We start from the raw sequence: 15,549 nt of genomic DNA on the forward strand, positions 1-15,549 counted from the left end.
TATTTCCACATTAGTCACAATGGGAAAGAAGAATCAGAACAAAAGCAAAAAACCATGAGAAAGAAAAAAGAAAAAACAACAAAACAAAGAGAAAATGTTACATTTCAATCTGCATTCAGACTCCATAGTTCTTTCTCTGAATGTGGACAGCATTTTCCATCACGAGCCTTTTGGAGCTGTCTTAAATCATGGCACTGCTCAGAAGAGCGAAGTCTAACAAAGTCAGTTATCGCACAATGTCGCTGTTACTACGTACAATGTTTTCCTGCTTCTGCTGCTCACTTTATTCAGCATCAGATCATGCAAGTCTTTCCAGGTATTTCTGAAGTCCACCTGCTCACCGTTTCTTATGGAACAATAGTATTCCATTATATTCATATACCACAACTTGTTCATCTATTTCCTAATTGAGGGACATCCCCCTGATTTCCAGTTTGTGGCCACCACAAAAAGAGCAGCTATTATAAACATTTTTGTACTTGTGGGTGCTTTTCCCTTTGTTATGATCTCTTTGGGACAGAGACCTAGTAGTGGTATTGATGGATCAAAGGTATGCATAGTTTGATTACCCTTTGAGAATAGTTGCAAACTGCTCATCAGAATGGTTAGATCAGTTCACAACTCCACCAACAATGTATCAATGTGCCAATTTTCCCACATCTTCTCCAACATTTATCATTTTCCTGTTTTGTCATGTTAGCCAATCTGATTGGTGTGATATTGTACCTCAGAGTTGTCTTAATTTGCATTTCTCTAATCAATAGTGATTTAGAGCATGTTTTCATATGACTATAGATAGCTTTAATTTCTTCCAGATAAAACTTTCCTGAAGACAGAAACTGTTCTGTTTTTACTTTTGTAGCCCTAGCATAGCACCTGGTACACAGTAGATGCTTAATAAATGCTTTTTGGTTGAGATGTAACGAAATCCCACATATCATACCTCATCCCCCCACTGTACTAAAACACTAATATAAAAAGAGTTGGTTTCTCGAACAAAGGATCAAGAAGACTTCAAGCTTCATTACAGGCATATGATAAGATTGATCTTGTCACTGGACCCACAGAGCTCCACAGGAGAGAGTGAAGCTGGGGACTTTGCACAGCCCTGACTCACTTAAATCCAATTCACTTGCAAGTCATGACTTTGCCTTCCTGATATCATGGTCCTCTTTGAGAAAAAATGACAACAATGAGCTTGAATGAAAAAATGCAATCTTATTTGTGTGTTTTTAGGACACTTACAGAATCATCAAGGCCATCTATATGCAAAACCACTGTTTTGGCACGCTTGTTTGTAGTCCCAAGAAAAAACTGAGCTTTCCTTCGACGTGAGTTCATTTCACTGATACTGCCAGTATCTGCCATGTTGGATGACTGAAGGATGTCATAGATTTCAGAAGCCAAAAGTTTAGTCTCTCCTGGGGTAGTAGACCTTGGAAAGAAAAATTTGTATCAGTTAAATATTATCTTAGTTTTATTTTATTGGTGCCATGATTTTATCCCTCAGGTGAAGAAAAGGGCAACTTCTCCAATTTAATTGTTTGAGCCAGTTCAGGAAAGTAATACATAAAGGTAAGAAATGCCATCTACATTATAAAAGTACCTAATAAATATCTGTTGAAGTGAACAATAAAACTTGCTACTTTGGTTCAGACCTATGGCCTAGTCAGGCTAGTGTATTGTTCCTGACAGTGGCATTAAAGGATAGAGAGCATTTTACCATCTATGACAAACTTTGAAAAGTTAGAATATGATTAAAAAAAGAAAACCACCTAAGCCAATCATTAAGATTTTTTTAAAAGAAACGGAATTTTGAAAATAAAACTGATGATCTTTTTAAGTCACCTATTTTCCAGTTAACTTATTTTCCCAGTTATTCCTTATAACAAAAAATTTAAGAGAAAAAACCAGTTCAGTGAAACTAAATAGTACATTGAAAATAATCTAATGTCATAAGTAGTGTTCCACATGTACTGTCCCCCATAACTACAAAAAAGGTGAGAGAACCTTCTTATATCTCTTCTTTGGGACCAAGTTTCATCAAAATTTTACAGCAGTAAGTTTTGATTCTTCTGTTATTCTTTCCTACTACAATGTCGTAGGCATCATTTATATTATTTTCCTGATCTGCTTATTTCACTTTGCATCAGTTTGTAAGCCTTCCCATGTTTCATGGGAATCATCACATTCATCATTTATCAGTGCAATAATATTCCATTATATTCATATACCAAAACTCACTTAATTGTCCCTAACCAATCAACATCTGTTTTGTTTCTAGTCTTTTGCTATGATAAAAAAGCTGCTATAAATACTTTGGTGTACTATTATTCTCTCTTTTTTATCATTGACCCTTCCTACTAATTAATCACTTATCACCTGGACTATGACAGTAAATACTGACGGCTGGTCTTCTTGTCTCAAGTATCTCTCTACTTCCAATCCATCCTTCAAGCAGCTGCCCAAGTGATCTTTCAGAAGTTGACAAGTATGAATATGTTACTTGCCTATTTAATACACTCCAGTGATTCCTTACTATCTTTGCCTTTGTATTAGCTCTCTCACATGCTTGAAATAAGTGGAAACTTCAACTAAATGGAATAACTCACAGATTCTTCTTGGAAAGGCCAACAAAAGAACTGTGGTTTACTGTGTGCAACAAAAAAATATGATTACATAGGACACAAGTGTAATGTTAATAGGATAGGAAGATCTTCCCCACCTATTAAAAGGTCTAACATATGGAGCCTGTGGTCATATGGAGGTCAGACTACGAGGAGCTTGCCTGAGGGGTGAGGGTGAGAGAGAGAGAGAGAGAGAGAGAGAGAGAGGAGAGAGAGCAGGCAGAACAAAGAGAGGAAAGCAAGCATGAGTGGGAAAAGTTGGCCCAAAGAGCAGAGAGAAGCAGACTGTGAGTGGGTGGAGGAAGGAATTTGTCTAGGAAAACTGGTTTTTTGTGGAGAAGTCTGACAGAAAGAAGGTTTAAGATGTTGGTGCTCCCTGAATTAGTGATGAGTACCCTGTTAAATCTTATGTCCTGGTATCTAATGATGTCCCAAATAAATATTTTGGCTTTGCCTTTGAGGAAGAGAGTTTATTATATTTTGCAAATTTACCTTGGAAATACCCATATAGATTCATAGTGGCTGCTATGGATATCACACTGGTGTTACAAATGACAACAAGAATGGGATCACAAAATATAAAACCTCTACTTGGACACAGGAAGGCTCTAGGGAAGGAAATAAGTATCCCAGGATGGGAGGATTTACCTTATTCCTCCCTGGCAAGACAATGGGCTAAAAGTACAGTGTGAAAACTGGGAACCAAGGCTACAGACAGAAGAAACCAGAGATTTAGAAAGATGTTTGCAAGGAATACCAACAGAACCCATGAAAGAAATGGCAGGGGTCTGTAGAAGAGGATGGGCATTGTTAACAAGTAATTGTATTGTATGTAAAAGGAGAAAATTGTTGGAGGAAAAGGTTCAGCTGAAAAAGGAATTTGCTGACTTGCATAAGAAGCTTTCTATGCTACAATGTCAGAACTTCCCTTTAGAAGAGCAAGCTCTAGAACGCAGTAGCAGAAAAGATAGCTGTGAGTTTAGCTCAGAAAAGGAAAAATTAACAAGAAGAAGGTGCATGCAACTCTTGCACATGCAGAGCCTGAGTGGGGCACAGATACCTAAGAGGAAGACGCATGGGAAGAAAATGAAACAAATTTAGAGAAGGCTTCTAGGAATGTGGATGTTCATCCAATACTATGAAAGAAGCAGGAGAACCAGGGGAGTCACACAGTGTTTAAAGAAGTAACTGAGCATTTTACTCAGCAGAAAGTTACAGATGTTTTTAGTCGATTCACCCAAAAAATTAAGAGAACCACTAGTATCTTGGATGATGAGAATCAGTGGTGAGTGGATCAGAGGAGTATTGGTAGATAACATAGACTGTTTGAAATTTATAGTTATTAGAATCTTTTTTATACAACAAGCTTTTAGGGATTACCATATTCAAGGAAGTAACAACGGAACTAATTTGTTAGCTTTAGCTGCTGAGGGATGAAATAAACAGTATGCCACTGATTCTATGTGGCCCAGTGAAGACAGACCCTTGCATTTGCTTAGAGACTTATGAGAAAGTTAAAGAAAGAGGTAATGGAAACTGTAACTATGATTGGAGATGCAGATGCATATCACAGCACTCCTTAACAGTTTCTCATAGGAATATAATGTGAAGACAGCTCCTCCTGCTTATAAACACATAATTCTGACTCTACTAATTGGGGAAATAGGGTACCCTCTTTCAGAGGTGCTATTTAAGACTGCACAGTTAGGTTACTTAGAGTGTGGGAAACAAAGAAGTTCTGTTTCCACAGAGTTGTGACCTAGCATGGTCAGGTAGAGGTCAGAAACTTGTGTGCACATTTGATGAGCTATTTGATGGAAAGCCTATCAGAGAGAAGAACATGAAGTCATGTGGCAATGGACAGTGGGGCAAGAGGTCCAAAATTCAGAACACTATAAGAGGCTTCCATTATTCTTAACATATTGCAGTCTTCCTGTAGCCTTACTGGAAATTATCTGTTCATTCAACAGAATGAACATAGAAGGCCCTTCCTCCTCTGAACTCTATTTTAATAAACTTTTCTTGATACCCTTTTGTGTGTCAAGTTCATTTCTAACATAGGGGAATGGGGAAAAAGATAAATTTCCTTGAAAGAGGAGAAAATAGCCAGTAGATTCAGTCAGAATAGATTAACAAGGAGAGAAATACTTACTGCTTTACCGAGAGTCGGGACAGATTATAGAAAAATGGATGGTATTCTAACTAAAAGAACTATATATAAGATGCACTGGGAAAAAGAATTTAATATCAGACAGACTAGGGATATACAAATTGCACCTACAAATCCTCCTGAATCATTTTATCCAAGTTTGTCACACCTTCAGGGAGAACAGGAAACTGACCAAACCCCACCTCAGATTAAAGAAGTACACAGACAAGGTTACTGATCCCGTATCAATTTAACTACATATTAGAAAAATGGATCAACCATTGTAACAAGGACATTAATAGATACTAAGCAGAACCCTCTCTTATATATGTAAACTCTGATAAATTTAAACATTTAACCCCTATTACCATCCCAGGACTGGGAGGCCTGAAATACCAGCCAGACAAGTTAAACTAATGATGGAAATTTGTTAATTAACTAAGAAAGAATATACACTGGTAATTGTACCTGTTCCTGAATACATCATTGGGATAGATATATTGAGAAGTATGACTTTAAATTTGCCTGAGGGGAAATACCAATTTGCAGCAAGGAAGACAGGAATTATCTAGTTCTAGGGGGTTCATGGACTCCAGAAGCATGGCTGACACTATATTTATCCTGCTTCTGGTTATCGTCTATTTATTCTTTTTGGCTTTTGTCTGTTTATTTAACCTATTTGCTATATTTGTCTCCTACATGCTTAGTGCCCTCCACTTGTAGATAGCTGAGTGCTTAAGCTGGATGTCATCTTCTGTCCAAGACTATGATAAGTCACCCCTGGACCTGGCATTGACCAAGCTCCACATACCAGTTAAGGAAGCAATCCCTTCAATGGGACCCTATAAGGCAGGGAGAGCTCTACATTCAATCTCAGTCCCTTACCCCAAGGGATTTTGAGTCCTAAGCTCCCACCCTAAGATACTGTTTTATGTGTTTATTTTGTGTTATCCTTTTATATCAAGTTATGATGATACAAGTTACCCCTAAAGTCCCATCGGCCTATGTAATGGACATGAAAGATCTTGGGGCCAAATGTAATGTTAACAGAATAGGAAGATCTTTCCTGCTCAAATAGGCCCAACATATGGAGGCTTTGGTCATATGGAGCTCACACTGGGAGGAGCTTGCCCAAGGAAGAGAGAACACAAGCTGAGAGAGCAGAGACAGAGAAAAGAAAACTGTGAGTGAGAGCAGCTGAAGAGAGAGAAGTAAACTGTGAGTGGGTGGAGGGAGGAATTTGTCTAGAGGAACTTGTTTTTGGGGGTAGGCCTGACAGAAAGAAGGTTTAAGATGTTGGCACTCCCCAGATTAGTGATAAGTACCCTGTTAAATTTTATCTTTTAGTATTCTAATGATGTCCCAAATAAATATTTTAGTTTTGCCTTTGAGGAAGAGTTTATATTTTGCAAATTTACCTTGGAAATATGCATGCATATTCACAGCAGTTGCTATGGGTATTGCACTGATGTTACAAAAAGTTATTTTTTTTTTCTATTTCATTTCTCAAGCATGAATGAGATTAGCAATTCCAAGAATTAGTACTTCTAGCCTTTTAGGTTACACTTCAGAGGTAATCTGGAGTTCACGATCTCACAGACAGAAATTCCCTTAACAGATTCACTTCTCAGAGAAGGAAAAGGTTCTTCTTACTAAGGTGGTAAGGATTACCCTGTAGCTAAAGAACTAAAGTCATGCCACAAGAAAGCAAGAGATTTAGAACTTTGCCATCCCTATATGGTGTTACTGTAAGTTGCTTAATTGGTTAATTTCCAAAGTAAATGGGGATTGAGTTTAATAAGCTAGCTGAATCCTAGGCCATCTTCTCTTCTCCCTCTATTACTACATCATTTAATGGTCTCATCAAATTCCATGGGTTCAAATCTACTTAGCCCTAACCTCTTTCTTGAACTCCAATCTCCAACTGTCAACTAGACATTTTGAACTTGATGTCCCATCTTAAACACTACAGGTCTGAAACAGAACTCATTATCTTTTCTCTAAAACCCTCCTCTTTGGGGAGGAGCCAAGATGGCATAGTAGAAATATACACAAATGCTAGCTCTTACCCCACAGCCCATAAAATACCTGTAAAGAAGAACTCTCAACAAATTCTAGAGCAGCAGAAGTCACAGAACAACAGAGTGGAGGAGATTTCTATCCCAGAGAGACTGGAAAAACCGACAGGAAAGATCTGTTGCGCACTGTACACGGAGCAGAGCCCAGCTCTGCCTTGGCCATGCGGCATGGAAAGGATCAGATCTAAGCAGGCTTCAGGGACAGAATCTCCAGTGGCAGCACAGATCCTTCAACCCACAGGCGCCAAAGGTCAGTGAGAGGGTCTTTTTGGCTGGCTGAGAGGGGAATGGGGTGTCCCCATAACTCAGGCCCCCTCAGGAGGCAGCAGTAGAGGCAGCAGCAGATGGGGCTCCCAAAGCAGGCAGTAGCCAGTATCCATTGTTGTAGGTCTCATCGCAAACCCCCTGAGGGGACTGAACTCTGGGTGTCAGCCCTGCCCCCACCTGAGCAGCTGATCTCAATCTCACACTGAACAGCAGCCCTGCCCCCTCCTAAATCCTCTGAGGCTTGGGAGCAGCTCATCCTAATCTCAACCCCCAGTGCTGGCTTGGTGGAACTGGAGGTGAGGTGGTTATGGAGAGGAAACTCAGAAGTCAAGTAACTGGCTGGGAAAATGCCCAAAAAAGGGAAGAAAAATAAGACCATAGAAGGATACTTTCTTGGGGAACAGGTGTCTCCTCCCATCCTTTCGGATCAGGAAGAACAAGGCATACTGTCAGAGGAAGTCAAGGTCTCTGCCTCCAAAAGGAACTTAAACTGGACTCAGGCAACAGAAGACCTTAAAAAACAAGTCAGCAGCTTACTAAAGGAGAACCAAAAAAATGCTGAGGAAAATAACAGCTTTAAAAAGAGGCTAACTCAACTGGAAAAAGAGGTCCAAAAAGTCAATGAGGAGAAAGAGGTTTTAAAAAGCAGAATTAGCCAAATGGAGGAGAAGGTTCAAAAGCTCACTGAACAAAATAATTTGTTGAAAGAGAGAATTGAGTGCAGGAAACGAATGTCTTTGAGTTAAACCAAGCAGTTAGTAAACAAAACCAAATATTTGAAAAAATAGATGATAATATGAAACATCTCACTGGAAAAACAACTGACCTGGAAAATAGATCCAGGAGAAATAATTTAAAAATTATTGGACTACCTGAAAGCCGTATGATCAAAAAAATAGCCTAGACATTATCTTCCATGAAATTATCAAGGAAAACTGCCTTGATGTTATGGCAATTTCCTTTAGTCAAAAGGTTTGTAAGCTTAGGAGCAGATCTATTCAATCACAGATTATTGGTAGGGGAACATCCTAGGTTAAAGTCTAAAATTAAGCTATTAGGCATAGAACTTTAGGCCAACAACAATAAGTTAGGGTCCTTTAATTCTTAGTAATACTGTGGAGACAATTAGGTCAAGAGCTTGTGCAGTTAGCAACATAAATATTATTTGTGTCTCAGTTGGTTAATGTTTAAAAAAAAATTCTTTTGTAGTCCATATTGTAAATGCTTTAAAAAGAAGTATTACCTGACCAAAAGTTTGAATTGCTTTATCTGTTATAAACTCTGTTAAAAATAAAAAATTAAAATTAAAAAAAAACAAAACAAAACCTTCCTCTTTTCCAAACTTCCCATTTACTGTCAAGGGCATCAGCAACCACCCAGTTACTCAGCTTGCAAACTTGATGTTCGTGGTGTTATCTTCAACTCCTCATTCATTTTAACTCCAAATATACAATCTAATACCTAGTCTTGTCATTTCTACCTTCATATCTCCTTCACTCTTGTACACACTCCTTCACTCCTGGTATAGCCCTCAACACCTCACACCTACAGAGTGATGGGTCTCTGTATATATAATCCCTCCTCACTTAAATGCATTTTCTACACAGCTCCCAAAATGATCTCTAAAAAGTAAAGGTCTGAAAATGTCCCCATTCAATAAACTCCAGTAGCTCCTGAATCAAATATAAAATACTATGGTTTGGAATTGAAAGCTTTTCACAACATACCCCTTTCCTACTTTTCTAGTCTTTATCTTACTCCCTTCTCCACGTACACTACAATTCAGCAGTACTGACCTTCTTGACATTCCTCTTCCAGGATACTCCATTTCCCACCTCTTAGCCTTTTCTCTGGCTCTCTCTCAGGCCTGGAATATCTTCTCTCCTCATCTCTGTCTCCTGACTTTCCTGACTTCCTTCAAGACTCTGTTCAGATTCAACCTTCAGTAAAAGGCCTTTCTCACCCTTCCTCCCACTCCCTACTAGTGCTACTAAATTCTCTCTGAGATTATCTTTGATTTATACTGTAGATCTCGTATGTATAATTTGTGCATGCTGTGTTCCCCATTAGAATGTAACCTTCTTGAGGGTAGCAACTATGTTTTTGCCTATCTCCAGTCAGTATAGTGACTGGCATATATTAATTGCTTAATAAACACTTGTTAACTGACACCAAGAATATGTTTTTCACTTCTGACTCCTGGAATTCCATTTCCTTCAAAGTTCATTTTAAGCCGCCATTTCTGACATGAGGTATTCATCGCCTACCATGCCCCCATCCAAATTTGTATTTGCTTGATATGTATTTTACATCTATTTATATGTGTATAATTTGTTTCACTTGGTTTAATTTAATTTCAATAATAATGATTAAAACCACAACAACTAAATAGGGTTTTTAAAGAAGTTACAGCTTCTAAGAGGTAGAAATGAGGGAGGAAAGTAGGGAGAGAGGGAAGTGGGAAGAGAAGCACTTCAAAATTGTGGGAGAATCAGTACAAAGGCAAAAGTAATAGGGAGTCACAAGATTGTATTAAGTAGAGATCAAACTTGGAGTTCTGGAAGATCACTTTGGCAGCTGATTGGAAGATAGAATGGAAGTAGAGAGAGACTTGAAGCAGAGAGACCAACTATCAGGATATTATAATAGTCCAGAAAACAGGTGACGTTTTTAGATCTCCACTTCAGAAAAATCATGTTGGCAGCCCTGTGGGAGATGAACTGGAGTGGGGAGAGATTTAAGTCAGGAAGCCAAATTAGGAGAACACTGCAAATAGATGCAAAAAAAAAGATGATGAGGTACTACCTAGCATGATGATTGTGTGAATGGAGAAAAGAGGATACATATAAGAGATATTGTGGAGATGAATAAAAATATTAAGAAAACCTAACATGCAATTAAAACAACTCTGACTTGATTGTATTCATTTGTAATTAATCCAAAAATGTGATATGGATGGAGAGGAAATTAGTGCCAATTATAATAATTTCATGAATAAGTATAACTTATGTGAATCAAATGTCATAATGAGAATACAAAAGTCTAGAAACACTCATAATCAGCAAACACTATGGCTTACTTGCCAAAGAGAGATATGGCAGCCAAAGGGTTCAGTCTACACTGAATCTGGTGAAGTCCACAGCCCCTTTTTTCAGAATATTGATTTTAAATGCATAAAATAAAATACAAAGGAAACCAAAGGTTAGTGGAAATAAAGCTATAATTTTATCCCCATTCAAGGTCACAGACTTCTTATTCATAGACCCCTTAGGGGTCCTGTGGCCCTCAACCTAAGGACCCCTGTTTACAACATAAACATCTTTTGAAAATCTTAAAGGATAGTGCAAGGTAATAATAAGTACCATCATCTCATAAAAAGAGAGAAGCAGTGGAAAGTGTAGTTAGTTTAAAGAAAACTTAAGAGATCAAACTAAGCAAAATCATCCTCAAGACATTAAGGATGGAACTGGAAAGAGAAATGCAAATGGATGAAAGACGGAAGAGAACTACAAAGATTTTTATGACCCTCTTTTCACAATCAAGAACAATGAAACTACCACACTAAGACTACAGCATCACAGCCCCAAATGAACTTGTAAAAGAGGTAGAATTGGCACTGACGTGAATATAAGCAGAAAAAGTAACTGGGCTAGACTAGCTGATGTGTACACAGGAGGTCTATGGTAGAAGTAACACCACTGTGAGGGATTTCAATATCAACCTTTATTGCCTACTTTTCTATATCAATAAAATTTTTATGGCACTAATATAAACATGTATATATGGCATACTTCATGTAGGTATTACAAGGAAAGTAGGACTTTCAAAAGAAAAATTGCCCAGATGATCAGATCTCTACCATCATGCAACTGAGAAAATACAAGATCTGTGTTTGCTTTGATATAAAACATAAATATACATATATAGACCCACTAGATAGATACATATACACACACACTCTTACTCACTCACTCTATGGAGCTCCTTCATCAATATATAGGTTACACAGATATTACAAATGGTCAACGAACTGGGGCCTGTAATTAAGTAAGCAGGAAGTAAAGTAGGCTGGACTTAGGAAATTGCAAGGTTCTTTTAATGACCCCAAATTTCTCTCTGAAAGGTCTATTTTTTTTTTTTACTTAATTTTCACTTCCAGATTCTCTCCTTCCCCTTCTCCTCACTCCCAATTTGGCAAGAAAGAGAAAACCCACTACAAATAGGTAGTCATACAAAACAAATTTTCATATTAGCCATGTTTCCCTCAAGACCCCAAACCCAAGGAAAGAAAAAGAAAGAGAAAATACACACACGCACACTTCAACCTGTACTGAGTCCATTAGTTCTCTATCTATAGGGAGACAGCATTTTTCTTCATGAGTCCTTTACGCTGTGATGGGTTACCATGTTGATTGGTTAGTAAAGTCTTTACACTGTTGTTTTCCTGGTTCTGGAGAACTCTGTATCAGTTCCTGTATCTTCCCAGGTTTTCTGAAACCATTCCTTTCATCACTTCTTACAGCATGATGGGCATTTCATCACATTCATATGCCATCAAAGGTCCACATTAATATTTTCTTGGTGCTGCTGAATGGCTACCAGACAGCCATCGCCAGTCTTCAAGAAAACGAACAGATTATCACCCAGAAGACAATGAGAAAGTACAAAGTGAATACAACTAGACTGTAACACATCATAAACAGTGTATTACAATGGAAAAGCATTTGCACTGGCTGGACTCCATGGCTAAAGTACACAGCCCTTCACTTCCAATTCATAAAAATCCTCTTCCTAAAACCATGACCTTTTGCATGAATTTTCCTGATTCTTCCAACTGCTCAACTCCCCTACGCCAAACAACTATTTATTTATGCTTTTCATATTCTTTATAATTATATCCACATCTTGTCTTCCTCATTAAACTTCCAAAAGCTCTTGTTAAGTAGGAAGTTTCATTTTGCTGTTTTTCTCCTCAGTGCCTGGATTCACTTGTTGCTTGCTTAATAATGCTTGCTGATTGGCTGACTGAAGTTAACTAAAGGATGCCATCCAAGAAATGTAGGAGTGAAAAAGACAAGCTGGACAGGTTATAAATATGAGGGATGTCAACAGAGAGGCCTGAGCGTTCCACTAGAATCCAAACAACATGGGGGAAAGAGGAATAACTCTGGGTGACAAAATTGCCACAGAATGAAACAATGCTCACATCCATGAGGTCACAGATTAATGTGAAGATTTAATTTTTAATATTTAAGCATAAGATTTTATAGTAATCTTATTAGATTTGGCTTATTCCTCTAGTCTACAGGTTCTCAAAGTAGGAGATGCCACCCTTGGGGTGGGGGTGGTAAGATGTGCTGGAAAGATGCAGGGGGAGGGTAGCCTTGGGTGCAATTGGAGGAGACACTGAATAAAAGTAAAGGTTAACCTAACCTAACCTCAGGAGGAGTGCTGAATAATTTTTTTTTTTTGAAAAGGAGGCAACAGGCCAAATAAGTCTGGGAACCTCTGCTTCAATGAAAAAAAGCTTTGTGGATTCTAATTCTATCATCTGTGTAGGCTATCCATTTTAGCCTCATGTTATTCACAAATGTGATAGTCATGATATGCTATGCATATTTTCATCCTAAGACCCTGACAAAAACAAGTCAAAAACAGAACTCCCTTCAAGTTGACCTGGTCATTTCTCCTTGTTTCACACATTTCTAAGCCCAGGATTGTTTCTGTTTCTCCTCCTAAAGATCCTCACCCAAATGATCTCCCCAAGACATCTCTCACTAGGAAGTACAGTGAACCAAACATCTAAACGCTGTTCTAAACTTTAGTAACTTCACAAGTAAAATGACTAAACTTATAAAACAATAACAATTGAAAGGTTAAATTGTTTTAAATGGACTTTTAAAAATTCAAACAAATAAACATCTTGTGTTATAGTCTAGTTGATTTTCAAATTTTAAAAAAGCTTTCACCAGCTACTGCTCTGTAACATTAAAAATTGGGTTTGCATTTGTAAACCTAGCCTTATCATCATCCAACTGAATGACAGTTTTGATGTGACTGCCCAAGAAAAAATTCTAATGAAAATAGACCAGGTGACCCAGGGTGACAGATGCCAAAGGACCTCCTCAACCAATCCACAAGTCAGAGAAGATGTCATCCACAAACTGTCTCACATGCAATGCACAATGACAAAGTACCTCATCTTGTTAAAATTAAAAATTATTCAAAATTCATGAAACTAAAGCATAAACTTATTTTTTAAAAATTTGTAGCATCAATACTTCTGAAGTTATTAAAGCTTACAGAGACTTTTTAGACATCCTGTATATACATAATGCTACTTAAATGCCCCCTTTAATTAGAGTTCTTCCTTTGGATAAAGTGTTTCATTCTCAAAGTCATATACTCCAGTCATGGGATACATCCTCCTAAATTTCAGATATATCTTGCAAAATCATTCATTTCATATATTGCTTATACTTTGCACAAACCATAAGGCCATTGTTTTTCTTACAGACTATGGCAATGAAAAACAATCCACATATAACAATCTAAGGTCATATCTATTATTACTGAAACTCTTCCTGAATACTATTTCTGAATAAGTTTTATTCTTATTACAGTTCATAATGCCTGGCACAGCCAAATTGCAATGAAGGTACTTTTATGAATATCTTCACCTTATTTCAAACAAGGAATGGAAAAGGTTTTAATGAGATCATTCATTCAAAAAACATTTAAGGTACTCAAAAAAAAGATACAAAGACAAAGAAGTAAGAAATGTTTGTTGACCTCAAGGGGTATAATCAATCTAAAGGACCTAATCTTCTAAACGTATATGCTTGTAATTCTGACAACATCCCAACCCTTTCCTCTTCTCTGCTTATCAAAATCTAGACTAAACTCAAGGAAAGTTATCTGAAGAGAGCAAAATAGAATTAAATCATGGAGAAGGGGGTAGAACAGGAAAGAAATCACACAATCTAAGAGTCAAAAGGTGCTTCTGAAGCCATTCAATCTAACTTGTACCTTACTTTATCAAGAATCCCTTCTACCATACTGCTGAGATGTGATTATTCAGTCTCTGCTTGAAGACCTCCAGCAAGAGAATTCACTATCTCCCAAGGCAAACCATTCTATAGGAGATGTTTCTGTTAAGAAGTTCTTCCTTAGAAAGACAAGATGCCTTTGCTGGCTTTCAAGCCAAACTGAACAATTCCTTTTCCACAAAACAACTCTATGAAAGGCTTTTAGAGAAAAGAAGGTTTGGAAAAGCTAATGTATCAGTGAAGTAAGTAATCAATTAAAGAGGAGTAGAAGGACTGCCTTTTGGCAATGAGGGCCACCACTGGGAGGCTGAAGAAAAGGAGTCCTTTTTAGTCACCAAGATATAAGAATTCTCTTTTAAAAACATACTATGGTAGGAAAAAAATTCCCAGGATCTAAAATTCTCATTCTGAACTTGGAGCACATTTTCCCACAGAAACAAAAGGTAACTGTAGTTTGTTCAGTTGAAATTATTATGGGCTAGCCTGAGTCTTTAACCTTCAAGTGAATGAGATAATGTTTTTATAGTTCCAATCTAAATTAATAGTTCCAAACACTGACTTAGAAATTAAATTTCAGGGATATAAATAAAGTTTGTATAGGCAGCAGACTGTCTGTTAGAATCACAAACTCTAAGATTCTGAAAATGAAAAAAATCATTTACTCTAAACTATATCTGAAAGGGCTCATTCCCACAACATTCCTGAAAACTGGTTATTCAGATTCTACTTCCAGGTCTTCAGTGATAAGAACATACTACTTCCTCAAGTAGATTGCTTCACTACTAGACAGCCTAGCTGTCAGAAACTTTTCCTTCTAATGAGATAGAAAATTTCCTCTCTGCAACTTTCAGACTCTAGTGCTAGTTCATCTTCTGGGGTCAAGCATAAGTCTAATCCCACCCCTCTTTCACATGATGACCTTTCACAGACTTCAGACATCTATCTCTAGTCCCTTCAACCAATTCATGGTCTCTTGCTTTCACATTTTGATCATATTCCAGGTTTGATCATACTCTTTCCTAAAACAGAGTGCTCATAAAAGAATATAAAAATACTCTGTACATGATCTGAATAGGACAGAGTAGTTCAATAGTATCTGCTCTTTCTCTGTTTCTCTAACAACTAAGCCTAAAATTACATTAGCTTTTCTTTTGCCTACCACATACCCATCTAGTCTCACATTAAGCCTGCAGTCCACTAAAGTCTCTAGATCAAAAACCATACTAAACTACGCTATATATTATAAACAAAAACTATACTAAATGGTATATTTAATAAAGCATGGCATGGCTCCTTTTAGCATAAATAACATGTCTCATTAAAATAAACACCTCTGTTAGGCTGATTTCCTGAAAGTTCCTAATAACAAAACAAAACAA

General features: G+C 37.4%; 1 protein-coding gene across 3 annotated transcripts in view; it reads right to left on the reverse strand.

Annotated features, from left to right (window-relative positions):
- The window catches only part of ARMC1 (armadillo repeat containing 1), an 85,672-nt gene that overhangs the window by 12,677 nt on the left and 57,446 nt on the right, over positions 1 to 15,549 (reverse strand). For all 3 annotated transcript variants that reach the window (XM_072604691.1, XM_072604690.1, XM_072604689.1), the window contains one exon: positions 1,246 to 1,435. In XM_072604691.1, the coding sequence (XP_072460792.1) occupies positions 1,246 to 1,435 (190 nt within the window). The remainder of the gene's footprint in view (positions 1 to 1,245; positions 1,436 to 15,549) is intronic.

Source organism: Notamacropus eugenii, chromosome 4 (assembly GCF_028372415.1).
Source record: "Notamacropus eugenii isolate mMacEug1 chromosome 4, mMacEug1.pri_v2, whole genome shotgun sequence".
NCBI classification, from domain to species: Eukaryota; Metazoa; Chordata; class Mammalia; order Diprotodontia; family Macropodidae; genus Notamacropus; species Notamacropus eugenii.